This window comes from Xiphophorus hellerii, chromosome 7 (assembly GCF_003331165.1).
Source record: "Xiphophorus hellerii strain 12219 chromosome 7, Xiphophorus_hellerii-4.1, whole genome shotgun sequence".
NCBI classification, from domain to species: domain Eukaryota; kingdom Metazoa; phylum Chordata; class Actinopteri; order Cyprinodontiformes; family Poeciliidae; genus Xiphophorus; species Xiphophorus hellerii.
Window position 1 is genome coordinate 15,236,204 of NC_045678.1, and position 27,996 is coordinate 15,264,199.

General features: G+C 37.7%; 1 protein-coding gene across 1 annotated transcript; it reads left to right on the plus strand.

Moving 5' to 3' along the window:
* Nucleotides 1-2,909: 2,909 nt before the first annotated feature.
* tbl1x (transducin beta like 1 X-linked) lies at nt 2,910-27,967 on the plus strand. The gene is made up of 15 exons (XM_032568563.1): nt 2,910-3,359; nt 19,598-19,709; nt 20,144-20,289; nt 20,780-20,999; nt 22,402-22,534; nt 22,668-22,809; nt 22,903-22,966; nt 23,079-23,176; nt 23,497-23,557; nt 24,226-24,347; nt 24,419-24,493; nt 24,579-24,706; nt 24,949-25,114; nt 25,199-25,300; nt 26,021-27,967. Exons 2-15 carry the CDS (start codon nt 19,652-19,654, stop codon nt 26,045-26,047), a joined length of 1,542 nt encoding a protein of 513 aa, XP_032424454.1. The 5' UTR covers nt 2,910-3,359; nt 19,598-19,651; the 3' UTR covers nt 26,048-27,967.
* Nucleotides 27,968-27,996: the final 29 nt, after the last annotated feature.

Sequence of the window (27,996 nt, forward strand, 5' to 3'; positions counted from 1 at the left end):
ATACATGTCATTCTGTTGCTCGAGAATACCAAGTAAAGCGTGAAATGTGCACTAAAGCTTCAGCTGAAATCTAGAAAGTCAAGAATCCCACATTTTTGGGGGAATAAAAACACTAAAACTGACAGATGACAAAGTGCATATATTTAAGATCTATGCTACGTTCATACCACTTGTGAATCTTTGCATGGCTTGTGCATCATGTGCACATATCTCGTGCTATTTTTGTCAGATCTGACTGAGAGTTAAGGCCACAATAACACAGCAGTATGCTGTAACACAACTTCTTGATTTCCATGGTGTGACGTTGCAATCTTATAAACTCTCTAAGGTGTCCGACCTGTGTTGTTGTGTATCAGATATCTTGCAGTATGTAATCTCTTCTAGCCATTTTTCACAGCTCTGACGTAAATGACAAATTTAACTTCTACTGTCTGCTTAATATCTGTTGAGCATCAGAATACAGTTAGGCAGTTAAATACAAATCAATTTTTTTTGTCTTTTTATTCCTGCTTTTATCTGACTGAATCTAATTTGTAAAGTCTATCAGTTTATGCAATAGACTTTACTAATGGATATGACAAGTCAAACACACCATTTTACTCTACTTTTACTTACATTCTGTTTATTTGTGAATCTCTACTCTGTCATTACAGATTGAGTTAAAAATCCTTATGTCAGACTTTTATTAGTATCATGATGACTGCAACTCTATGCAATGCACTGGCTGCATTGTGATTGCCGATAGTGAAAAAGAACAGGAGAAACAATGAGCTTACAATGGAATGACACTGGAATGACACATGTGCAGGTATTATACATTAGTTCATGTTTACTATCATCTGTTTTGTCTTTACTGAACCATTTCAAAAGAAAAACTAACTCTCTGGTTTCAAACATGATGCCTCACAATGTTTTATTTGGTAATTGACCTTGACAAGCTCAACAGAAAGGCACAGTTAATTTAAAGATGACACTGTTTTTGTCATTGCTATTGTTGATGTGAGTGTGGCTAGTACAAACACAAAGAAACTGCACAACTTTAACTTTCAATGGTGGTTAGCAAAAAGAAGACCTTTACTCTCTAAGATAAAGATGAAGTGCAGGTTAAAGTTTGCCCAAAGAAACATAGATAAAGAGAAGGATTTCTGGAATGACTTTCTATAGGCAAATGAGACCAATTTTGAGTTACTTGGACAACAAAACAGGTCAAATTCAGCTTAAAAATATATAACATTCTTTAAAAAGAACATCTTACAACCCTGCTGTCAGGGTTTTGGGAATACCATCAATTTTACCATATATCAGAAGTAAATCCACCGATTCATGCAGGATAGGATGTAAATCGAAAAACTGAAAGCACTGGGTTGAGGCACAACCAAGATATTGAACTCATTAAAATGATTTTGTTTATTGAGTATATATAAAAATATTAAGTACAATGCAATTATTTATTTTTCAGAGATAAAAACAAATTGCCTGGACATCGATATGTGAAGAACTTATAACATAGAACTGCATATGGAATGTGGTTTCCTCATATTTTTATGACTACAAAGGCTAAAATCCAAATTTAATGCTATTTACTACACACTATAAATGATTTGCTCTCACATGACTTTTGTATAATGCATACCTATGCCACTGCAACAGTAGTGTGGACACAATACTCAGTAATGAGTATTAAATTAACAATATTTACTTATTCTCATGTTACACTATGCAAATGCTCTGTCTGTGCATATGAAGATTTACTTATATAAACAGACGCTGGATGTTAGAATCCTAATGTAAAACTGAAGGCATTAGCTACTGTCTGATTATTTTTGTTAATGATTATTTGATCACTTTAAAACATCCAGAGAGAATTTAAATGCATTTCCTATATGCCCAGTTCCACAAAGATGGAAGGAAATGGTCAGAGCAAAAGTAACTGCTCTCCTGACACAGCTGAACACTATGAGTTCCACACCCTTGACTGAGGCTAGTTGTAGGAAAATATGGGCCCCTGGGTCACAGCCACTTCTGAGTGTCCTACCCAGACAAGTTTATATTATGAATAAAAACAATTGATAGTGGTGGATACATAATATTTTAGCCTTTTGCACATAAAAGCAGATTTTTGTTTTAGACCAATGTATTTGTCTTTTCTTTAAAAAGGTGGTCCCTAGTTCTTAAGTATCCGTGCAAGGCCTGTATTTTGATGGTGGAACAAAAACTGAAATATACCATGAGTTTAAAGTTTGCAGTCAACACACCTGACATACCAATTATTAAAACATCTCACAGTGACATGAGCTTGAACTGCTCTAGCGTTGACCAATGTGCTCACAATACACTTCCACTTACAATTAAACATTTAAACAGAGAGTACTGTACATAAAAGAAAATGTTATTTAATTGTGTTTATTTATAACAATTTATTTTAGAGAGTTCTCAGTTAGTCCATTAATTTGCTTACACACGCTTGGTGTGGTTTTAGGCTACTCAAATAAAAGCTTGATACAAGGACAATATGGTAGCAGTGGCACAAAAATGTGTGCTGCGCCGCTGCAGCAGTTTTTACGGTAACTGAAGGAATGTGTCACACTGATGTCAACTTGTTATTTACTTTCCAAATCTGAATGACTGAGCAAGGCGAAAGGAGAATTAATCAGCCGCTGGTTGACCAGGCAGGCGAAAAATAGCCGGGAGTGGGGGAAGGGAGCTCGCTGAAAGCAGGCCCAGATAGGCAACATGCAGAACCGTATTCTGCCTAAACAAAAATAAATAATAATGATAAGTTGAAGAAATATTTTGATCAAAACACTTAATTTTATTTCAAACAAATGTCTCTATAGCTCAAATGTAATCTGTTTTCACATAACAAGAGCATGGTTTTAAACGTACTTGCTGTGTGGTGAGGTGAGACTTTAAACTATGTTTTTACTTTAGGCATTGTTAACAGAGATTAATTGATTGTATACGCTTAAAGGTGTTTAGAGTATTCAGGTTTAAGGTCAGGCAGCCCTCCTCCTCCCCCCTCCGCGGTGTCTACGTCTCTCCTGCTCTCTGCTTGCTGTCTCTGCGCTCCTGTTTCTCAGTGAACGGTGAAACTCCAGCGGAGCAGCCAGCCTGCAGCCACAGCCGCACTGAAACTCGGGCTTGTTCCAACTTTTACCGCCAGAAGACAGAAGCTTCCCGGTTCGCTCCCCTGCCGAACCGGCCGACTGTGACTGACTCTTAAAGCGCGCTGAAATATGAGGGCAGGCGAAATGGGAGGAAAGTGTTTGCCCGCTTACTGAAGTTGTTGGAGGTTCTCCTTGTGGAAGAGGAAGAGAGAGGTGGCGGCGGACACCACGAGTTCACTCTCACAGTTAAAGGTGGGTAAAGGCTCAGGATGCGCTGACTGCTCGGCTCTTTCTGCCTGGCTTTTACAAAGACTCTCAGAAATAGATTATACGGCGTTCAAGCAGGAGCTTGCCGGTGTTTCTTAGCTTTTAGTCAACCCAGTCACTCCACACGTGTGTTGTGAAATTCCTGTTTAAGTCTTTTAATTATTACTGCTTATCCAAAATAAGCCAAATTTATGGCTCTACATTTTTTATGTTTTCATCCCGCATGTTATTTTGCTTATTTACAGTAAGTTTTTAAGGATTAAAGGTTGTTTCATAATTTGTGACTAAATAACTACACCCCCTTAAAAGCCCTCCCCCATTTGAATATACACTCTATTGTTTAATTAAAGATCATATATCAGTAGTTATAATATCATATTGGCATCCAGAGTTATGAAGCGCATGTGTGGGGGAGGGGAATACTTTCAACTGTACAAGAGACTGCCACCAGTTTCAAGGGACAGTTTGTGTTATTGTATAAGTGCAATCTAAAGCTGTGGCTGCCAACCTACTGAAGTGTGATTGACAGGTCTAAATTATATACCCTGGTTATCATAATTCATGGAAGATGGCAAACAAAATACACTATTAACATGTCTGACCTGGCATTAGACCGTAAAAATGTTAATTAAGACATTAGAACACCCTATGTTTGATTGCTTCAAGTCAGTGACCCAAATTTCAAACGGCAAACTAAATTCATGTACAGTAATTGTTGTTACGTTGTCAAGTATGGCCTGGTTACTTGTTGTCAGGTCCAAAAGTTGCGGGTTAAAATATTCTAGAATTCATTCCTACATCTAGGTGTCCTATTTTGAGATGTGAAAGTGATCAGAGATTTTGTAAACGGTGTGAAGTGCATAGTAGTGCCACATCTCCCCTCCCCCACATGTTGCTATGCACTGCCACTTAGCTGGCTTAATCTCCTGTAGATCATTGTCGCAAATTCACCTCAAATGCTCCCAATCTTAATGGAGCCGGTGGGGTGCATGTGTGACGCTAATGCTGGCTGATGCATATTCCACACGATCACACTGAAGCCACTTTGAAAATGTTTGTGGTCAACAGAGACGATCATGGGTTGGAAGTTAAATGAGTGCCACCCATCACTGTAGTCACTTTAATTCTAAAGGTGCTTTGGTACGAGCAGCATGTTTGTAAAGCTCAAGCCTGCAGACTTTGCTACCAGAGCTGATAGCCTGAATAATAAACCCGCTTACATCAGCTTTTTAGACTTGCGTTGCTCTAGTCTATACAGAGCAGACCGCAAATAGATATAATATTCTGTGACATAGGCATATAAAATCTTCTACTGAATTTAGCAAGTGTTTAGTGCGGTTTGGCTTGTGCCTGTGTATCAAGGTTAAAATATTACAATAATGCTACATTGTATAGTCAATACTTGTTTTACATTTCTTTGTCTGAGTTCAGTTAAGTTGTTTTCTTAACTAAAGGTCCTGAGAATTTCACTTAAGGTCTTTCATTAGAATTCCTTTATTGGGAGAGCACAAGTTGGAATAATACTTCTTTTACATTAAGTGTTCTTTTCTCCCTCTAATTCCTCTTTTATGGCTGTTGATTGTTAAAGGAGAAGGACTCACATTGTCTCTAATTTATATGACAAACATTCAGCCATGTGTAGTTCTAGAGGGGATTTTGCCACCTAACATAATAATCCCTAATTTAATGAATTCCACCCTCTTTCTGGGTAATAACATTGCCAGCAGCATGTTTTTCTCTTTATTTATCATGTTTGAAGTGTTATTGATGCACCAGACACAAGGTTGACAATTAACACTTAAAGAAGCTGCATGCGTCACCACTCTGTTGTTTAGCAGCTGTGAGGGAAGGTTTCACACTTATTTAAGAAAATGGGGTTTATTTTAGATATTGCTTGTTATAATTTACAAATTCACTATGTTGTAAGCAATATTTATGTGTTTCGGTTATTTTTATCACCATAATTTCTCATAACATTAAATACAAGATAAATTAACTGGTTAGCAATGGTAACCAATGAACTTGTTGTATGCTGAATGAAAATTATAACTTACACTGCTGAACTGGGTAGATTCAAGAGATTACATGTAGATCTGATCCTGTTTAAACTTGACTTTTGGTGACGTGAACAGAGATCTCAGTTATCCCCCATCTTCTTTTATTTTATAGTGAACTTGATTAGAGTGAAATGCTTTATCTAGTTATAATGTGGGATATAACTACTTTCTTAAATGCAGGTTGAAATTGTCTGGGAATACCCAAAAACAACAGCACAGTGTACACCCACATTAACGTCAGCTTTTTCATACTTATTGCTTAATTGTATACAACGCCTGCTTCAATGGAAGCAGATGAAATTTGTGGTTGAGATGACTGAGATGTCTGTCTAGGTGTCAGGTTTCAGTTGCTGCAAGACAGAGTGGGAGATGATGAATGCTTTTGCTACTCCTGAGTCATTTGACCCAGGTGTTATGTCGATAGTACCTTCATGTGTTAAAGTCAAATGGCCTTTAATAGTTCTGCTAGCAGGCCTTTAATCGAGTGTCAAAGAAGCTGTAGTAAGCGAGGTATTACAGATACTTTAAAACTATCTTCCAGTTTATTGTTAAATTAGCTAGTCTTCTGATCGTCTTGTTCAATGACAGTAATGCCATAAGGACACTGTCTTTGATTTGAGTGAAATAAAGAACCAAAAACCTACTTTGCCTTGTCTTCCTAGCCGTGCCTTAAATCTATTTTGAAAAGCAAGATTCAAATCTGTTGAGTGTGAGGCAACAGAGCTGAGCCTCTGGGGTGGGTTGAGTTTAAAGCAGAAAGGCATCCTCTGCTAAAAAGTAGGGCAAGGAAGTCCCCGAGAAGAGCTTTGTCAGTCTTGTGGTGCAACACTTCTCTGTTTCGAGCTATCCAAATATTTCTGTAGCAGTATTTATTTATGATAGGCTGTGGGGGAAGGTAAGCCATTTTTTACCCCTAGAGAGACATGCAATGTTCACGGGCTACCAGCCAACTGGCTCACCAGTGGTTACTCTGAGATTATACCCAAAGCAGTATTGGCTTATTAACGTCTGTATTTATGTATTTGGTTAGATTTTAGATTTCTTTTGGCAATTTATTATTGTGTTAAGTTTTGTGTGTTTCTTTGTAGGTATTTGATTTGAAATTGATCCACATGTAAAAAAAAACCCAACATATTAATATTCAGCTGTTTAAGTGCTAAGCATATCTGGCTCATTTGTGCCTTGTGATTTTTGTTCATATGTTTTATGAATTTTATAAACTGATCAAGACTGCAGGCATCTAAGCTGATGTGCCAAGTGTTTAAAAATAGATTTTCAGAAACGAAAAGGAGTGCACTGTAACTGATAATGCTCGTGGTAACGATTCAGGAAATTGTGAAAGAACGTGCATGCCAGATTGAGAAACCTGTTTAGTTATTGTTTATCTTGGACTTTTAACATAAGCAATAACTGATTTTTCAGTTATGAAAATGACTTAATTTTTCATCATTATACACACCAGTTTAGATTCTGCCATTTTGGTTTACCTTGTATCTCTCTTAAGACAACTTAAACCTATACAGCTACAAACTGTACTGGCAATGAGCCGGTATGAGATTCTCACTGTAGGATATCCTTGAGTTAGAAATGCCACGGTGTTGTGAGATTTACTCAAAAAAATATCACAGGATGATGAAATTCTCTTCATCTAGATAAAAAAACCATAAATTTCTATACTACAGCTAAAGGTTGTAAAAATAAAACGGTTGTAATAATGCTATCTGTACCATTTTACCTTAGCTTTAACCTAAGAGGGATTAGTGGTCCTACTTTACTTTATAAAGTTATTTCCCAGCAGCTTAATTTTATATATTTTTAAACAATGAAGTAGTACAGGAGCTTTCTTTCAGTCAATTGACCAGCAGTGGAGTAATTGGTGAAATATTTCAAAAGTGGAGGTAGGGTCATAAGTGGACATTACTGTGCTTCACATCTTTAGAAAAACACCTGTTTTTTTTTGTTGTTGTTGCAGTTTTAAATAAAAATAAAAAATTCAATAACTTTCTTCTAATTATTTTCAAACCTCCAGATACCATCAGTGTTTAAACTTCTCTGTTGCACCAACATTGACTTTGCCTTACAGGATTATAAATTCCAGGTTTTCTTGAACTCACTTGCGTTCATGACTCTATATGAAACTTAGAAAGTGAGTTATTACTACGTAGATCTAGTAGCCCTTTGGAAGCAATGAAGTAGTTCTGAATTGAATTCAATGGAGAGGATATGAGTGGATTTATACTTGTAGTCCAATGAAAAATGTAGAGATGCAAGAACTGAGATGTTTGCACTGAGCAGACTGATGTTAATGGAACAAAACATGTGTTGAAACTCATTCTTATCTTGCTGAGCACTGTGAGATTACCATAAGATGAACAAGCTAAATGACTTCAGTGAGAAATTGACAGGACTTTCTTAAAGGCAACATTTCAAAGGGATGTGGCTAAAAGTGAATGCTTCGCTATCGGTATGGACATGTTTCTGATGGTACAAACAAGACTGAAATAAATCTGAGAGAAAATGATACGGTGATTTTTTTTTTTCTTTTAATTTTAACACCTCCAAAGACATTTGGAGTTTTGACTTAGGTTGTTATAGTCAGTTTAAAGAGGAGAAACATTTAAATAACATTCCAATAAAACAACAGTGCATTTCATTCTTGCGTGAAGGCGGCATGTTAGCACTAGGACTACCCAGTTTTTCTTATGAGTTGTTGCTATGTGAAACTAAACAAGGTTGCTGTAATCTGATAGACAGAAGAGCATTGCTTGAGTAGATGTCAGTTGTGGCATCTACTCAAGCATTAATACTTGCAGCATTTGAAAATTTTGGCATGTAGTCTGAGAGCTGAACTGGCTGAGAATGAGTTTTATTTCAGGGTTTCCATTTTACAACACTGCTCTTAAAAGACGCAGAAGGCTGTTAACACGTAAATCGTTATCTGGTCTCACCTCATGTTGGAGTCTGTCCTCACCACCCTGAAGACTGCCTATTTGAAACAAATATAAACATGTTTCGCAGGGTGTGGTTGGCTCTGAGGTCATCAGGTGACATTGGTAGAAATTAGTCACTGGTTGTGCTGCAACTGGATTCCATTCATCTTTATTTTCTGTGTCAATATGCGGACAAATTCTTTTGCAGGAAATTATTTAGTTAGAAACTTGCGAATACTGATCTGCTTTTCGTCAAAGAAGATATTTATTCTTGCCTTTTTGCCCTGAGAGGTCATTAATTATTTGTTTTGGAAGTAGAGGCAATGTCACAACATTGCTATAGAGCAGTCACTGTAAAACAGTTTTATTAATATTTTAAAACAGACAAAGTGATCATGAAGACATTTTAAGTGGTCTTTTTCATCTCCAAGGGATTAATGTGGCTATTTTTACTTAGAGTTTATACAGGACAGTTTGTAGCAGTATGTTTATTTTTACTTAAATTTTTAACCCTGTACTCAGAAATTTTCCAAAAGGCTGACATTTCCACATCCAGTTAGTCAAAGTTTATTAGAGCTACATAATAAAACCAGTGCTTTTTGTTTTAGTTTTTGAACTTCATTCAGCCTCCAGATATCTGCGGAAGTCTTGCTCTCTCTCGCCCTTTTGCAGCCTTTGTAATTTGGTGAGATGTTGCAAAGTCCTGGAAAATACAGTTTTCTTTAGGTATGTTTTACATCTCTGTGCTTCCTCTGACTTAATCTTATACCTCACTGATTGTGAAAGTAACTATTTAGCGTTTTCTTTCAAAGCGTCTAAAGAATGTTGTCAGCATGACCTACTAACTCTTGGCAAATGAACGTAAAAAAGACTGGATTTTAAAGTTTGTTGTCAGTCTGATACCAATTTTCTGATTTGGGGAACTTTTTGGACTGCCAATTCAATTATGTTAACCCTTTTATTATTTTATCATTTAAATATAATTATTGACATTAGAAGTGAAATTTGCTACAGGTTCATTGATTAATAGCGTCAAATTTCACTGAAAAGTAGACTATTAAAAGAGATTTCAAAATGTTCCCAACTCATGCATATGTTCCTAACATTCAAAGAACACACTCTTGGTTAGTTTAAAGTTTTAATGCATTTAATACACCTGAAGATAAATATAACTTTTCAGTATTTTAGTGATTGACCATATGATTAGTAGAACACCAATTATTTTAGGAATACGTTTGAATCCATCTCCTTTTCTTCGTGATGAAATTTTGCAAACTACCACAGGTAAACATGGTGCCATCAATAATAAAAGGCTCGGATGGTTCAGTTTTTTATTATAAAGTAATGCACACTACTGCATGCTTTTTAAATTATATGCTTATTTGATATGGGCTAGGAAAAGGTGAAACTGTGCCCTGTACAAAATATTTATAATGAGCTGTTGGTTTGAAACGTGGCTGAAATACAAACCCAGAGTAAGTTTTTCTTTATACTCTGTTTAGATGATGTGTAAATGAGAAGCTTGTGGCTATGCCTTAATTGTCTCATTCCCACACATTAATATGTGTTCAGTATGTCACACCCCTAATATATCTTAGTCCTATTCACACTGTGTAGATTATTAGCTCATTGATCCGCTATATGTCTGAATTAACTCATTCACTTCTTTTTATCATTAAGCATGACTGTAGCAACTTTGTGTAATTGTACCCTTTGAAGCAAGAAGTAAGATGTCAAACCTTCAACAGGGGTTAAATGTAATTTTTAGTCTTAATCTGCTCATTTGTTATCTGGATTGTGTCTTTTATTTTACTCATAGATTGCTGCTCTGAACACTATACGCTCAAAAAAAAAAAAAAAAGTTGATTGTGGAAGTGAAAGTTTTATGGTTACAGCTGCACCATTTTTCTGTTTTCCTGCGTTTTTAGGTGTAGAAACCACTACACCTAAAAACCAAGTACACACTTGCCCTAACCGTGCTAAACTGGAGTGCAATGCATGAATGTAATCCAGGTGTTTTAAAGATGAGCTTTGAAAGAGATTACCAAGGCAACTGTATCTTTTGTTGACAATGAAGACATGGCCTGTATTGGCCCAAAGTGGACTGCAAAATACAGTAATTGTTACATAGTATGCACATGGATACCCTCCTTTTAAGTGTAAAACAAAATAAATAAATAAATAAATTTTTCTGTTTATAGCACATACTGTATGTCCACTGCATATATTGCTTGTGGTATTTGTGCCTCTCTGTGTAAATGCTGGCTAGAGACACGGCTATAGTGACTCAGAAAAAGGATCGCTGTTTCGTCGCACTGGTCTGCCTTGTTTGTTTGACCCTTATGTCAGATGCAGGGAAAGCGCCAAGAGATGAGTGTGGGGTATTTAAGGTGGCATGAGCAGCTGTTGATGGAAAAGCAAGATTTTCTGCTCACCATAGCAACCGTTGTATTGCCCACACTGGTCTGACTGTGTGTACAGCTTATTTGTACAATTCTCATCTCATTATGAAAGGAGAAAAAAGGGCCTTGCTGAAAAACACTGGAGTTTTTTTTGATTCTTGCTGAATAAATGTAGAAATATACTTTTGATTCTCTAAAAAATATACATTTGGTCTTTTAGTAATCCACCTCCTACCTAAAGGTATCATTATTAGTTAATAGTTGCTAATATTTTAGCTTATTACGAGAGCAAGCACATGTTTTAGATTAAATGTCATATCTGTAATAGGTCAAGCTAAGCCTGAAGCGATGAATGACACACCGAGCGGCTTGACAGTGTTTTCTTTTTACTAGAGCATCAAGAACGGCTGAGATATTTGTGCCGCCCTTGACCTAAAAACCAGCCAAGTGATTTGGAGAAACCAGATAGAGACATAATGCCTGACAAAGTGTTGCCCCACAATAACATGCTTGATCATTACGCTTCTACATTTAGCTTTTTCATCAGTCAGATTAATTCCCCTTGCCTGCAGTAGCTTTAATCTTATGCTTGTATCCTATTATTTAAGGAGGTGTAATAAATATTTCAAAAAGACAAAATGGTTTACTGCTTCATACCCTCTATGCTGTCTCATGCTGTATTTTTTGTGGTGTTTGTTTTTAAAGTCATCTGATGTTGAGACCTGAAACACAAGGTTTTTCATTTTGATAAAGACAAGTTGCTTTACACACAGATAGAAAGCCCTCCAGGAACAGCAGTTTAAATAATACATGAAACCTGAGCCACCTAGAGTTAATGAATTTGTAGTGAGTTAGATGGATTGATTGTCCCCATGTCTGTGGCTCATCTTTGGCAGTAACTTTCCTTTAATGTAGAGTCTTGCAGAACTATTAAGCTTTCTCACATTTTGTTTGTTATCATGTTGATAACAAACTTTTACTTTTTGGGTAGCTTTATGAAAGAAAATGGTGTGTAATTTATTAGAAATTGTTGCATTATTTTACATTGCGGAGTTTCTGTGAACATTAGTTTGAGTTGATCTATCACATAAAAACCCAGTAAAACGTTTTGAAATGTGTTTTTGTGATGTGACAAAATAATAGAATTAAGAGGGAAAATGTGTGTGTATTATCTGTAGCCAGATTAATATAAACTATGGATTGATATATTTATTTTGATAATGACACTCAGATTAAATATTTGTAATATTTACAAATATTTGGAAATGTATGTTTGCACAGTATCTGACGGCTGCTGTACTTCAGTTTCTACCTTTGCAACAATAGTCTGGGGGGAGTTGGTACTTTTATTTGAGGTCAGTGGGTTCAGCATGAGAACATGAGATGCTTGATGTTTGAAACATGTCATCATCCCCTGTGAGATAAATATGCACTTACTGGCATCTACTTTTGTTGTATAATCTTACTAAATTGAAATAAAACTGTGCAAGGATAGTTGTAAGTTAACTAAAAAAAACCCGTCTGGTCCATTGGTCTCTTATATGTTTGCTCATGCTGGGATTGTTGTGATTATTTTATATTAAAGGTGCATTTAGGGTTGCTGTGCAGGAAGTCAGAAAATGGAAGCAGCTTTCTTGTGTAAAGGGTATTTCTGGCAAGGCAGAAATATCAGAGGTGTGACGTCTCAGTGTCATGTTTGCACATGACCTATCAAGCGGCTGTTTCTCTGGAGACACAGTTTGCAGCTAACTAGCAGGAACCTGAGAAACGTCTGTGAGGAAATGTCTGCTCTCTATATTTGTATGCCTGTCTGGAAAAGCAGGGAATTTGCTTTTATCGTTTTCCATTTCTGGATAAGTATGGAAAATTTTGTTATTGTCCTGACCTTTTACTGTCCGATTAGGTGTTTAAGACTATGACGTGAGCCCACTGAAAAATGAATACTAAAATCCAAAAATCCCAGAAGTTTGATTTGTTTTGTGCAGCCTTGTTCTGGTACAAAATGGTGCCACCTACCATGGGACATTTTGAAATAACCACGCACCAATTTGAACTTGCCAGTCAGGGGTTTAGTGCCTGCTTTCACAACCAAAAATTGTCATAATCTCTTATTTTTCACAGAGTGAACAGGCTCAAATGGCAGATGGAATCAAAACCGATCAAACAGATTAATAAAAAAATTTTCAGATATTGATATACGAGGGAATTAGCTACACATGACACTCTTGACTTTTAATGAAAATGTATCTCCAAAAAATTACAGAATTCAAACGGTTAAATCTTAAACAAAATCAGCATTATCAGGGATAATCATTTAAGGTCAAGTATTTTAAATGATTATTAGCCAAATTCTTAATGTTGGATTGGTATTAGCTTTATGTGACGTGCTACGCTGCGTCACAGTGGTCGACCCTGTTGACCTGGAGCTCTTTGTACCACAGCGCCAAATTGTAAAACAACTTGATCATTGTGTTGTTTCATTGTTTCAAGAGCATAAAAATAAAATACCCCCACCGTGTTTTTGCTTACATACTGATTTGTAGGAAATGGGAAAGGAATTTGTGTGCAAAAAGTATGAGAAAATACAGAAGGGTTAGGAACTGAGCTTTGTTTGACTGAATGCAGGGCAGCTCCTCAAACCACAAGACCTCTCCACATGCATAGCTTTTCGTTAGCTGTTGATAGAGCCAATAGATCAGGCCTGCAAGGTCCAGTTTTATGCCATTCACTCACCAGGTTTTCATTTCAGCGGATTAACTAAACGGGTAATTTCACGTGTGAGTTATTGTACTCTGAAAGGATATTGGTCTGGGGGTGGAGCTTTAGGTTGAAGTGGAAACCTGCATACTATTGTATCTGTGGGGCACAGCTTGCCTCTGCTGGTAAACACTAAGTGTTGCCACCCAAAGGAGCCGTGGGAGAAGTGTTTCCCCTCGCAACTGAAAAGGCTTCCCATCCCCCACCGCTCGCTGACCTACATTGACTGTCATTTACCGCCTCACCGACAAAGACAGAAGACAATACACAGATAGTTGTTGTGATTACCTGTGTGGAAATTATTATTTATCACCCAGACCCCCAAGCTCCCCCCCCCACCCCCACTTACTACCTCCCACCACTTATTCCCCTCCCCCACACTCACTCACTCTTTCTGTCTCTTACACACACTTCCCTCCCTCCCCCTCAAGACTGCAGCCCAACCAGAGGCTTCAAAGGCGGGTTTTACTCAGCAGAGCAGTTCAAGAGAAAATGGCTGCTGTTTCCAGGTCTTGTTTGCACATCTGTCAGGAGGTGACCGTTCAGGAGAAAATGGGGTCTGTGGTATGCAGTTTTTTGTTTTTTTTTAACATCATTGTACTCAAAACTGCATGCGTAGGAGACGACGGTTTGGTTGGTTCTCCTTGCTTGTGTGATTTCTGCAGCCAAGTGTATGCAGAAGGAATTTTATTTGGATTCTTGTAAAGTATAAATGCTTTCCATGATAACCCTGCTTATCCGTTGTAGCAAGGGCTTTTAAATCGTGTTTCGAGAATGTCAGGCTTATGGATTTGAGTTCTGAATCTAAAATTATCTTCAATGTATTAAATATGATTAGAAAATCTGATGCTGTTCTCTGTTACATTCTATGAAATGATTAAACTCAAATACATGTTTAGACTAGTTTATGCCCTGATCATCTCATCAGATGTTTTTTTTTAACACATTTTAATTTCTTTAGTCTACTCGATGTTGTAGTTTTAATGTACAGTTATACAAGACTTCCTCTAAATGTCACACATAAGTACTTGATCTTAATTTACATGGTTTTTGTGATTCTCAGCCATCCCCTCTTGAGAATTGTTAATGATAAATAACACAGAATCAATATTTTCTTAAGAGTACAATGGCTAGATGTTAGAAACTTAATTCGTTTTATCAGAGCTGGTATGAAATGTCCCCTTGGTAAGTACTAGTCCACACCGGGTTGGTAAAAAATTCACATAAGACATTCTATTCTTTTTTGAAAAAGACAGATATGAAAAGACCAAAATGACAAATGGCGAAGAGGTGGAATGACCCGCGCCTGTTGCAATGCCCCTACACCTAACCTGCAAATGTAGTTTAGAGCGCGTCTGTCCAGTTTTACCCAAGTCATGCTGTGACCTTCAGGTCAAACTTACTTTCCTCTTAAACTGCCTTCAGTTTGCAGGTTTAGTCCATACCACTGCCAAGATTGCCTTGGAAATGCTTCTTTCTCTATTAAATACAGAATCTTCTTACATGGTGAGAATAAAAGTCTTCCTCGGGTGCAATTGTGGTTTAAGGCCAAATAATTCAAACTACTCGGCTATTGTCGAGTTTAGTTGCTTTTTACCATTTCTTTCTGCTATAAAGAAAAGACATTTCTTTATAGCAGAGTCACAGTCCCCGTTAGTTGCAGTCTGAAGGTTTTTCTTTTTTTGGCCACAAATGGACTATGCTCTGACAAGATAGCTGTTGCATGATTTTAACTATTGTTTTGCCTTTCCATCATACTAAATATTTCCTTTCTTTTTTGTGTGAGTTAAAACATAATAGTTACAGCCAAAGGCAACTGAAACCTCCCAGAAGATGAGCTTTGTAACCTAAGGATTCTCCAAGGTGTTGACATTAGTCAGGATTATAGAGGATGTGTTGAAATCTTTTCTCTTAAGAATTGCTGAATCCAATTATTTGGTTAGTTTAATATTATTGACTGGACAACATCCCAGAACTGCTTTGTGACTACCTCCCTTGATTGTTCAGAAATGTAACAAAGGTGGGTTAACTTTGACCTCCCCGCAGTCAGTATCGGTCATTGCGTAACATGCACAGATGTGTGCAGAACATGTCTAATTCCTGCCTTGAAAATGTTCTCCTGAAGTGGCTTCAAGTCTGAAAGCTGTTAGGCCTGGACCATGGTTATTTGTTATTTCCATTTGTATGTTTTGAGAATTTGGCCAATAAATATGTGTATATAATACTACTGAAAACCTAATGCAGTAAGCTTTAAGAAATGATACACTAAGCATGACAAAAGTTAATTTGTTGAAAGTTGGATTGGGCTATTAGGTGCAAAAACAGCTTTGCATTACAATAGAAAATAATAGAAATATCATTTTTGTCCCAGAAAAATTGCAATTGCAGTGCTAGTTGTGTTAACTTCTAATGTAAGATACTAAAGACATATTAAAAACATCTGCTACATTAACATGGTTTTGCTGTTGCCTGTGTTACTGAAATAGATCACAACAAGAATGTTTTATTGTTGCTGCTCTTTTATTATATTTATTGAACAGGAGTTTGAATCATCTAATGTCAGTATCAGATGACAAAAACTTCATAGGAAAAAAAAATCAGACAGCTGGCAAAATTCTGAGAGATGCATCTCTAGTTTTTCCTCCAGAAAAAAAAATGTAAGCATGAAAAATGTAAACCTGAAAAAACATAGCTCTCAAACACATTATATGGTTGCAGTGACCTTAAAATAGATTGTTGTCCGTTTTAAGTTCGGTCTTTTTCGCATCGGAGCAAATCTAACCGCTATCAGCATCCCCAAACAAAGCAAGGACAGCCCACATCCTAAATTACTCCTCACATTTTAGACTGCCCCCAATTGGTTGTAACATGGGATTACATTTTGTTTGCAGCTGTGACCATTGAGCACACACACAAATATTTTACAGGGCCATTCTTTTTGTCCAGTGTTCTTGCAGAGAAGGGGTGGCCATTGTAAAGTAATTGCCATAAAAGTGCAATAAACCTCCTAATGAGCCCTATATTCCCAGCAGGCATTCTCATCATTGACCCATTAGGTGTTTTGTCAGTTCTGGCTATTGTCTTTCCTTTCTGAGGCGGCCTTTCTGTTAAGCAATATTAATACTATTATGAATATAGGGGTTTTCTTTAGTCTTGTGAAATCTTGTGACATTATATGTCCTTACATAGAAGTAATTCTCATTACTGACTAAAAACAGGAGTCAATTTATTATTTTGTCCTAGATTCTAATCGATTGGTGCTTAGAAATTATTTTGAATTTATTTAAGGTCCATAATACATAGTTTTGTGACTCTGTTATCTATGCCGGTTCTGTACCTGTCTTAGTTGACTGCATGCAGTGAAGCTGCTTGATATTTCGAAGTTGTATGGCTTTGGATTTCTTTACCTGCTGTGTCTCGTACAATTCATATTGCTATAGCAACCCAAGCTTATGAGGATTATGCCTAATTCAGGCCATTCAGGTTGTCTGCCATATGCCCAATGCTCTTGATATTTAGTCAGACTGAAATGTTAATCCTTATCAACTTTATAACTACACCTCTTGTCAGTAACAACTTTGTAAATGTAATTCTTAATTCTTTGCCATGCTTTGTTGTCATAACAAGTTTCACTACCATTAAAATAGCAAATTTGGCTATTTTAAGATCATTTGAAGAAACAAACAGGAATAGGGATATAATCTTGCCTCAAATATATTTTAAAAGGGGTAACAACAGTTTCATGAGTCTCAAACTATTGAAAGGATCTTTGCTCAGTGTAGCATTAGCATGTGCCTGTAAGAGTTTTTATTGGCATGATAACCTTCAATAAAAATATTATAGTACCATAGTATTTGCATAGAAAATAAAAAAAGTTAACGTAAGGTAATAATGTGAAAAGCTTACTTTTATCAAACCTGTTACTTCTACTACTGTAAAGATAACATCATACATTATTACAGTTATACTAATGTAGTTTATACTAATGTAGATTTTATGTTGAAACAGACAAAGGAAAACAAACACTATTTAATTTGATAAAGTTTTAGTACAATAGTGGGATAATATCTGGTTATTAGTTGGACTAATCGGGTCGGATAGCAAGGCTGCAACTGGCTGCCTGTCAGACATGCCAACCGGATGTTTTAAAAATAATGTTAACTTCATTTAAATAATGGGTTCTACCCCCAACTAGAGGTCGGATGAGGGTAGAACCAGATGGGCCTGGAGAAACACCGAGTTACTCTATGCTGAAAACAGCATGAGGATTTTAAGTCCCTTCTTCACTGCTTTGTCATCTTCTTACAAGTTCTTACAGCGATATGATGGAACATTTTTGTGGTTCTTGTAACTTTTTAAAACTTTGGTATTCTTTGATACTGGTAACTTAAATGCCCAATGTGTTGAGTAAAAGAATTTGATTCAGGTTTGATAATGAAAGTATGCTAGATTTAGAACTATAAAGGATCGCATACAGTCCAGAGTTATTTAATAATAATGAAATAATCTTTAGAGTTAGTACTGATAGGGTTCTATCAAGCAAACTCTACTTTTTTGTAAATTTTTTGTGCCATTAACAGGTGATATTAGTCCAGTTGTGGTGTTACCACAAAACATTTGTCTTATCTCCCTCTCACTTTTTTCTATATTGCATACCCAAAATTCTTGCTGAAAAACAACTATGACTTGGTGCAAACTTTCAAAATGCTTTTGTATTTACAGTATATTGCAAAGGACTATTTAAAACTCAAGGGTCATGAACTTGCATTTTTTCTGCTGATACAATATTTAGCAAGTTGGGCAGTCCAACGGCAGCTGATGCTCACACCAGACACAAATAACACTGCCAAAAATACTAAAAGTCAAGAGTGATGGCAGTATAGATGAGAACAAGGGGAAAGTAGACTAATGTTGCACCTGATATTGTCATGGCAGTGGTTGTGCAATGGGTGCATTCACATGCATTCATGTGATAGAGGGATTATTGCTGCTGTCCCACACTGATGGGACCTGAGCCCCTTCAGGCTGCCTGTTAATTACATTTCCAGCTGTATGTTATGTGGCAGCCACCGCTTTAGCTTTGATGTGGCTAGCCTTTCCTATTTCCCTGTTAGCTGTAACTAACTAAAGAAGCAGGCAAGCAGCACTCACTCTAGTTAGAACAATAATGGATGTCTTTTTTTTTATATTTTAAGTTTTGGAAAATGACTACTGTAGATGTTTCAGTTCTTACGCTGTGTCTTTTGTAAGCTTTTATCTACTACTGTTATCCTTCACATGGTTTTCATAGCGCAGTCGAGGTTAACTCCATTTGAAAGAACATACCAAGGTGAAAGAGTGAATAATTCATTATGTGCAACATGTTCAGACCCTCTGGCTAAATGCCCACTGGTAATTGGGACAACACCGTTCCACGTCTATTTAGCTCGATCTCTCCTGTTGCTATGCTACCAGAGGAAACCTTGAGTGGGCCTGTATAGTGCTTGGAATGACAGCCATGTGGTTTTCATACCTGACACAACCCCTTTGCATCTCCACACTTCTTCTCTGCATAATAGTGTTGCCATTTGTTCCTAATGCGAGAGATAGGGAAACAGTTTTACACCTGCATGTCTCAACTCATTCTCCTGTCTCAGTTTTTGCTTTGTTCTTGGCAAGCCGTTCCCAGCTGGATGTACATTTGGGGTTTTTTTTGTTTTTTTTTCTTTTTGTAATTTTTAGTGTTTGCAGCAGCTCTCTGTCTATTGGGAAAAAAGATTTGTTTTTATTATCCTGCTTGTGTTATAAGAGCTTTCCCCCCCTGCTGTATTTAACTAGGTCAATTAGAAGCAACTCTGAATTGACAAAGATTGTTAAATTAAAGCAGAAAATCTGCACCAAGACAAAAACTGGAGCGAACATGTTGCATCACTGAGCACAAGTCAGGACAAGCTGCCCTCTGCAGAATGTGGTTATGTTTTATTTCATTTTGATAGAGATTAGTTGTTTAATGCCATATAAGATAATATCTAAGCACTTCTGTAACCACCATTTGCCCATTCACATATTAAACTGTGTGTTTTCTTTCGTTATTGTAGGAGTGAGCTCAGCCTTCCAACAAACCCTCCCTTCCTCCCTCTCGCTGGGCTAAGATGAGTATTACCAGTGACGAAGTGAATTTCTTGGTCTACAGATACCTCCAAGAGTCAGGTTTGTCTCACAAAAGTCTTGCTTACACAGTGAACAGTTTATGCTGAAAACTTATTAATATATAGAATATTTCCATAGCAATAACCTGCAATGTGTATATTCAGTAAAGAAATGTGCAGTTAAGACAGAGCACATAATCTGTTTACTGAGCGTACTCTTTAAGAGGTGTTAAATAAATGATTGAAATCCTTGCTGATGTTTAATTAGTGTTTACAGTGACTGAGACCAAGCAGTTGTGTGCAAATATGTTCACATACTATCAGTGAAAAAGAAATGTATGAATTCAACACCAGGTCTTTCGGGCCTCTTTACTTTCCTAAATTACATAACATGTAAGTTCACATTTCTGTTCAGTTAAAGTGTTTGTTCTTGAGTCTTTGTGCTGTGTTTATCTTGTGGTTTTTTTCATTCTTTCTTTTTTTTTTTTTTTTTAGGTTTTACCCATTCAGCATTCACCTTTGGCATTGAGAGCCACATCAGTCAGTCGAACATCAATGGAACACTAGTGCCCCCTGCAGCCCTCATCTCCATCCTGCAGAAAGGGCTTCAGTACGTTGAGGCAGAAATCAGCATTAATGAGGTGAGTGCAGGGACCTGGAATGTAACAGAATGGAAATGGGTATTTTTTTTTATTTTGATGGTTATTGAAATTCAATAAAGGTCAATATTATCATGGTTTTGTGAACATTTATTGAAAATTGCGTACTAGCAGATGCTGTTGTGTTAGGTGCATTAGTGAAGGTCTTGTAGTATTTTTTCCATAACTTAAACTTGTCATGTCTTATTTTCTATCAGTTATATTACAGGTATATTATATACCTGTGACATTGTAAATGTCTCTGTGAGGTTACCTTTAAATACGGATAAGGCGTGCGTTTTCAAAATTTGTACTTGCATCAAATAAACAGATTTGCACAAAAAGTGTGAGGAATATCACATTGTCCATCATCTACTGTATATTATATGGGCAAATATCTAACTTCTGCCTGCAGAGCATTAATTATGGGAAAACGTCTCTTGTACTCCTGAGTACACGAATATAGTATTGAATGTCCTTTTCTCCCTGACAGGATGGTACTGTCTTCGACGGTCGGCCGATCGAGTCCCTGTCGCTTATCGATGCGGTGATGCCTGACGTGGTGCAGACGCGGCAGCAGGCCTTCCGTGACAAGCTCGCCCAGCAACACGCCACCTGCACCGTTTCTGCTTCAACCTCAGGAAACCAGCCTAATGCACCAAAGAACGGAGAAGCCACCATTAATGGAGAGGAGAACGGCATTCACAACACGAGTAAGTCGAATCAAAGAATTAGGTGATTGGATGGTTCTGGATTTACGCCAATAAAGAGGCATTCTGAAAGCCCATAAAGACGCAGAGCTACTAATAAAGATTAAAAATTGCATCCTCATGTTATTTAGTCATATGTTGTTTGAGGGACATTTCCCAAAAATATCCTACCTGAACTATTTAAGGGTTCCAAAATTATAATAGTGTCTAATTAATGTCCTAATCAGATGTAGTATGACAGAAATTAGTAAAGCACTTTAGCCAGCTGTTGAATGAAAACCTGCCATCACTGAACATTTTTGGTCCATGTAACAAAAAAGGACAAACATTTTAGCTTGTCATAGATCACCTTAATAATAAGTAGTTTCTGTTTAGCTCTTTTGTGAGAGAAACCAGATAGTTGGAGATCAGGTGGACAAGTAGAATAAGAAGATAATGTTTGGATCCCCTTGGAAATTAATTTGCAGGTGTTGATAGGAACACAACTGTGTGGTGACTAATGTTACACTTGTGGCCAGAGGAGGCTCCAGTGTCATTCAGGGCTTTTAATTAGTTGTGTAAAGGATGGGATCATTTTACAACACGCAGCTTAAGAGGTTTTATTGTGGATTTTTTTTTTATTACTCACTCAGGTCCAAAATTATACACACACGCTCAAATACATGCATACATCACATACTTAATATTTCTTTAAAAATTTGCTGTGAAACCACATGGTTTTTTTCAGCCATCAACAAACTTCTAGCTTAATTCTGATATGATATTTGATCACTGTTCTTATCAGAATTATTCATTTAAATGTTTCAGTTTGCCATCATCCTCTTGCGTTTAAAGCATTACCTACATATTGTCAACGGACCTCAGGTTGGAACTGTGAGGAATCTGCTTCAGAACCCTCATTCTGGGCAATTGTGTCCAAGTTTCAACCATCTGACCCAAACTGTCACAGTCAGATATAAATGCACGTTTGATATTCAAGAAGAACCCATGAACCACTGAAAGCTAAAGCTTACCAAAAACTTGAAGAAGTTGGACCAGCAGTGTCTCCTTCCATAGTGAAGTCAGTTGTACCATAAATAAACATGCTTATCAGAAGCCTGAGATTTCTGTTTTAATATTGTTCTTTATTGATCTTAATATTCTAATTTTACAGGATGCTGAAATTTGAGTTTTCAAGAACATTGAGCCATAATCAAAATGACAACAAATAAAGGCTAGGAATAGATCACACCGTTTTATCTATATAATTTTTTCAAAAATACATAACTTTTACTCAATATTCTTAATTTTTTGAGATGCATCATTTTATCTAGTGAAACTTCAAAATCTCATTGATTGTAGTAATAGTTATTATAGTATGTGTGTGTGTATCTGATAGCATTTTCTGCTCGTCTGGTCTTGCCAGATAACCACAGTGAGCCCATGGAGGTGGACGGGGACGTTGAGATACCAGCCAGTAAGTCCACAGTTCTCCGAGGCCACGAGTCCGAAGTGTTCATCTGTGCCTGGAACCCTGTCAGTGACCTGCTGGCTTCAGGGTAAGCATATTTCTCCTGACATGGATCCTGAGCGGAGCTGGGAAAGATGAGTCCACAGTGTGTATACACTGCCGTGTATTTATAAAATGCACATCTTTCCATTGAACTGTCTGGGTGTGTCTGTCCTGTTCAGCTCGGGCGACTCCACGGCTCGGATCTGGAACCTGAACGAGAACAACAGCTCCAGCTCCACCCAGTTGGTTCTCCGCCACTGCATCCGAGAAGGTGGCCAGGATGTCCCCAGCAACAAAGACGTCACTTCACTGGACTGGAATGTAGGTTTCATATCGGTTATCCTCATTGTCTCTCTCGCTTCCCTGCCATATGCTACACAGACGAGTAACAGTTGTTTTCTGTCTGTCCAACAGAGCGAGGGGACTCTCCTGGCGACTGGCTCGTATGATGGATTTGCCAGGATATGGACAAAGGACGGTGCGTCCTCCATCACTGTCACACATTGTGTTTCTCTGGACTTTAGGTTTATTGAATCATTTTTGTGAACAATCCAGTTTCAGAAATTTTAAAGGTACCTTTTATCCTGCAGGAAATCTAGCCAGCACCTTGGGGCAGCACAAAGGGCCCATATTTGCACTCAAATGGAACAAGAAGGGGAACTGTATTCTCAGTGCTGGCGTAGATAAGGTACTTTTAAAATCCCACAGCAGTGGTTTGTGCATTTTAGTAACAAGAGCCTTCCAAATTTTGTGGTTCACTTCTGTTTTATATATAATCTACTTTACAAATACTTACACAAAGTTGAGTTTAGATAATAAAACCTGATGCATTTTACGACTACACACATTTCTAAGTTTATAAACGGACATGGTTAGTCACTCAAATCTGAGATTCAACAATAAATCTGCGTCGAGTTGGACAATAAGTCTATTTTCTGTCTAATTCTAAAGAATTTGTTGCTGTAGATTTTTTCCCCTGACTTTTAAATTTGATCTTTACTTTTCCAGACGACAATCATTTGGGATGCAAATACAGGAGAAGCCAAGCAGCAGTTTCCTTTTCACTCAGGTCAGTGTAAATTCAAAACATTAAAATCTTTCCAACATAAATAATACAAATGAATCTGAATACAGGAGTAGATTCAAGTAATTTAACTGAAAAACGAAAAAAAAAAGCGAAACTGAGGGGTTAGCGTCAGTACACTCAGATTGACATATTTAAAGCATTTCTTTCTGTTCATTTAGAAAATTTTATATATAGAAATGCTATTTTATGTCAACATAACATTTAAAGTCAATAGTCTGACTTGTCCAGCAGACGGGTTTTGGCACCCTTCACAAAAACGTTGCAGCTTACTGTTATCCAAGCACAACACTGGAAAGCTAAGTGGAAGGACAAAGTGAGGTTAATGAAAGGGGGCACAAGCAACAAGAATAACCACAGGCTTGGGGGAGATTGAGAAGTAAACTCTACTGAAATGGTTGAGGGAGATTCACAAGGCAAGTTTGTGTTTGGAGTCAGTGCTTTAAGAATTAACTGAAACAAACACTTAAACATATCAGTCTGAGTGTCGTATACTTGAATTTAATTACTGAAATAAACTAACTTTTCACCGATTTCACTCAGTTTTATAGAGATGTGCCTGTGGGCAAGATGCAAACTGTTTCACTCTCTGCCATAGCGTGAGATCACCAACATGCCAAACTCTAACAATTATGCTCACAAATGCTTCACAGCCCCTGCGCTGGATGTTGACTGGCAGAACAACACCACGTTTGCCTCCTGCAGCACAGACATGTGCATCCACGTGTGTCGCCTCGGCAGCGACCGGCCTCTCAAGACCTTCCAGGGTCACTCGGTGAGCAGCGTCCCCCGTGTTACTTTTCTGACCTTATCTCCGCCTTTCCTAATGAGCGTTGTGTTTTCCAGAATGAGGTCAACGCCATTAAGTGGGATCCATCAGGTATGCTGCTTGCCTCCTGCTCAGATGACATGACCTTAAAGGTAAATCCAGTTTCCCATGTTAGTAGCTGCAGGCAACAAACTTGAGAGATAATTTGTATTCATATGTTGTTGCCGCCACACACAGATCTGGAGTATGAAGCAGGACTCCTGCGTCCACGACCTCCAAGCTCACAGTAAAGAAATCTACACAATCAAGTGGAGCCCCACCGGGCCGGGCACAAATAACCCCAACTCCAACATCATGCTTGCCAGGTAACCTAGAACACCTGCACATATACAGTATGTATATATATATTTTTTTATTTTGTAGGAGTTCAACATATTAGCATTTTGCCACAGCTTTAAGCACAATTTAATAAAGCCAAGCTTCTGCATTGGCTTTATTAAATTGTAAGAAAACATAAACATCAAAAATCGAGGTGTTGTCACAAGAAAAATGAAGAAACTTTAATTCTGTTCTCAGACGTTTATGTTTTATTCTTTCCCCCACACAGTGCATCTTTTGACTCAACAGTGCGACTCTGGGACGTCGAGCGAGGGGCTTGTATACACACCCTGACCAAGCACCAGGAGCCTGTCTACAGCGTGGCCTTCAGCCCTGATGGCAAACACCTCGCCAGCGGCTCCTTCGATAAGTGCGTCCACATTTGGAACACCACGGTAAGTCAGATTGTGGTAAGACGGCAGCTGAAACGAGTTTTATATCAGACTGGTTTGTTCTTATTCACGATGCTTCTGTTTCAGACTGGAGCCCTGGTCCAAAGCTACAGGGGAACTGGTGGCATTTTTGAGGTGTGCTGGAACAGCACCGGAGATAAAGTTGGAGCCAGCGCATCAGACGGCTCGGTAAGCTTCGGTTTTATTTAAGGGGGCTTGTCAATGAATTTCAGTGTTATTGAAGCCTTAATTTGTCAGTAATTCAATTCAAAAGTGAAACTGATGTAACATTCATTGCACATACAAAGTTCATTTTTTAGTGTAATAAGGATCTTTTAAAAGAGAAATGTTCTGTTTCTGCCTTTTTATGACCTACACACTTCTTTGTGATGGGTTTGAACTGACAACTGCCTAGCACACATTCACTAACACCCTCCACAAGAAGGTTAAAATCTAAAAGGTAATTGCAAAAGTGGATTGCTTTATCTAAGTAAAATTAATTGAAAGAAAAATGTGCAAGAAAAGGTACAAAAATGTGATGAGTCATTGCTAACTGTGGAAACTTTACATTTTCTCTACCAAGCTTGTTTTCTTCCACTCAAGTTCCCATGAATATACTTGGAATTTACAGTCTCACTGCTGGACAGCTGTCAACACTATATGTAGACTACAGCATGAACATAACAATAGATTTAGAATAGTCTACTTTTCTAAAACAAAAAAAAAATACTTGGGTTTTTGTTAGCTGCATCTCATAATCCTCAAAACTAATAATAAATTCCCAAGAATTTCTTCATTGTGTATAACAAAATATCCTTTTAGGCAGCCATCCAGGCTTTGGTTCGATCTTTGCAAATAAAATATTTCTTCAACACCGTTTTCATTGTATCCAATTCTTCCCCTTTTCAGGTTTGTGTTCTCGATCTCCGAAAATAGCCCTCCTACTAGGACGACGAATCCTGGAAACCGCTGTGATTTGCCTTCTTCGGACATCAGCAAATGCACTCTCCTCGCTCAAGAAGGGCTGTAAAGGTGGACTGAAAAGAACCCCTCACAGGACCTTAACCAGATGACAGCAGCAGCTCAAACACCAACTAAATTCGTTGCACCTTAATGTTTGTTGATGCGTGTTTTTTCCAATGAGCCTGAGAGAGGATGGAAACTGGCTTAGGAAACCCTCAACGTGGATCTGACTCCCTCCGGGGTGAATCCATATATTAAAAGGTTTTTAACGAGGACGTGCTGGGGTCCCTGCAGGCTGGGTGGAAACACAAAGATGAGTCAAGTTTTCTACAGAAAGAAGGGAAAATGAGAGACAGGTGTTTGGGCTGGGAGAAGCAACAAAATGCGAAGGGAAGGCGTTGGGCTAATAATTCCTTTTAGGAAATATAACTCTATGTCCAGATAATCGAGCAGGCAAGAAGGATGAGAGTTACCGATTATCATCACTGCAATGCTGCCACTGTCAGGTGACGGGGTGCCTAACTTCTCCTCTCGGAGGAGGAAGTTTCCACAATACCTGTTGCTTGTTTGACATTATCCACAGATGGACGTTTGAGAGTCAGATTGAATGTGCCGTTACGAGGTAGATCCTAGTTCGTTTTTAACAGCAGGTCAACAAGAGGAAAACTTGCCAAGTAGTCATCCTGACGCCCTAAAACGGCCTGTTCTCTTGAAATGGATAGATTTTCATTTTGTTAAAAAAGAAAAAAGAAGATGTGAAAATTGTGGTTTACAAAGAGAATCTTTCTCCCTTTTTGGATGTAAATTTCAAGAATGTAAAGATGTGTAAATCAGATGAAAACACAGACTTATATACTGTGTATATATGTTTATATACAGTACACTTTATCGTTCTCTACAGGGGCTCTTTATTGGCGAGAGCCGTTGCATCTTCGCTCTCAGTTTGTGACAACAAAGTGCATGTCGGCCTCTTTTATTACAGTCTTTCTCAACACGGTCAGCTATATACAACGACTTTTCTTTTTTTAATGAGGTGAAAAATGATATGGTGAGATATATTAATTATCCTAATCTGTCTTCTGCTGTTTGCTGGTTACCTTCAGAGAGTTAACTTGTCCAAAATAAGGGAGGGAACAGTCATCAGTCTCCTTGGTTTGCTGATTCAGCTTATTTGACACCTTATTGCCAATAAATCCAACTAGCTAAAGAATCGACCTGACCTAAATGAGTGATGACGGCTTGATTAGCATCATCACAGATCCTCAGTGGCACTTTAAAGCGAATTTAGCAACATACTATTTGGACAACATTTCCACCAGTGAGTAGAGTTCATGGGGGGGGGGAAGTCCTGCTGGAAACAAAAGAGCCTTTTTATTATCGTTATTTTACACCTGGTTAAGTTTGGTCATTTGAAATTCCTGTGACGTGGATGGCGATTCAATACCGCAGAATATTCCTATTCTTTTTTGCCTTCTTGTTATTGATCTTTCACATTGTTAGCATTTTCGGCTACATCGACATGAAGTGCACTTTTTGTGATGGTGGATTCAGCAACTGCTTGGCTTTGGTTGAAAGTGCTCCAATGTTTATTATTTTCTTTCTTTCTTTTTAATGTCTTTAATGGCTGGATTGTACAAGGTGTTGCAAAGCTTTCTTTGTTTCTTTTTTTTTTTTTTTTTTTCTGAGAGCCATTATTGTCTGTGTCAGACTGAGATTGGGGCTGTGTCTGTGGGGGGGGAGTGACCATTATTGGCATGCCAAGAAGCCCAAAAAATGAGGTGACAGCTATTTTCTCTCTCTTGTACCTTGATCAAGGGTGCTGTCACCTGTTTCCAAGACAAAACTTTGAAGTCATTCATTGTTTGAAATAAATTACTATATTTTGATATTTGACAACATGCCTCTGTTTTTTTGTCTTCTAA

Bases quoted from the DNA above. Each gene is read 5' to 3' on its own strand.
- tbl1x (XM_032568563.1), top strand. From the start codon at position 19,652: ATGAGTATTACCAGTGACGAAGTGAATTTCTTGGTCTACAGATACCTC. The intron at 20,290-20,779 runs GTGAGTGCAGGG...TCTCCCTGACAG, and splicing joins CAGAAATCAGCATTAATGAG to GATGGTACTGTCTTCGACGG. The intron at 24,348-24,418 runs GTGAGCAGCGTC...TGTGTTTTCCAG, and splicing joins AGACCTTCCAGGGTCACTCG to AATGAGGTCAACGCCATTAA.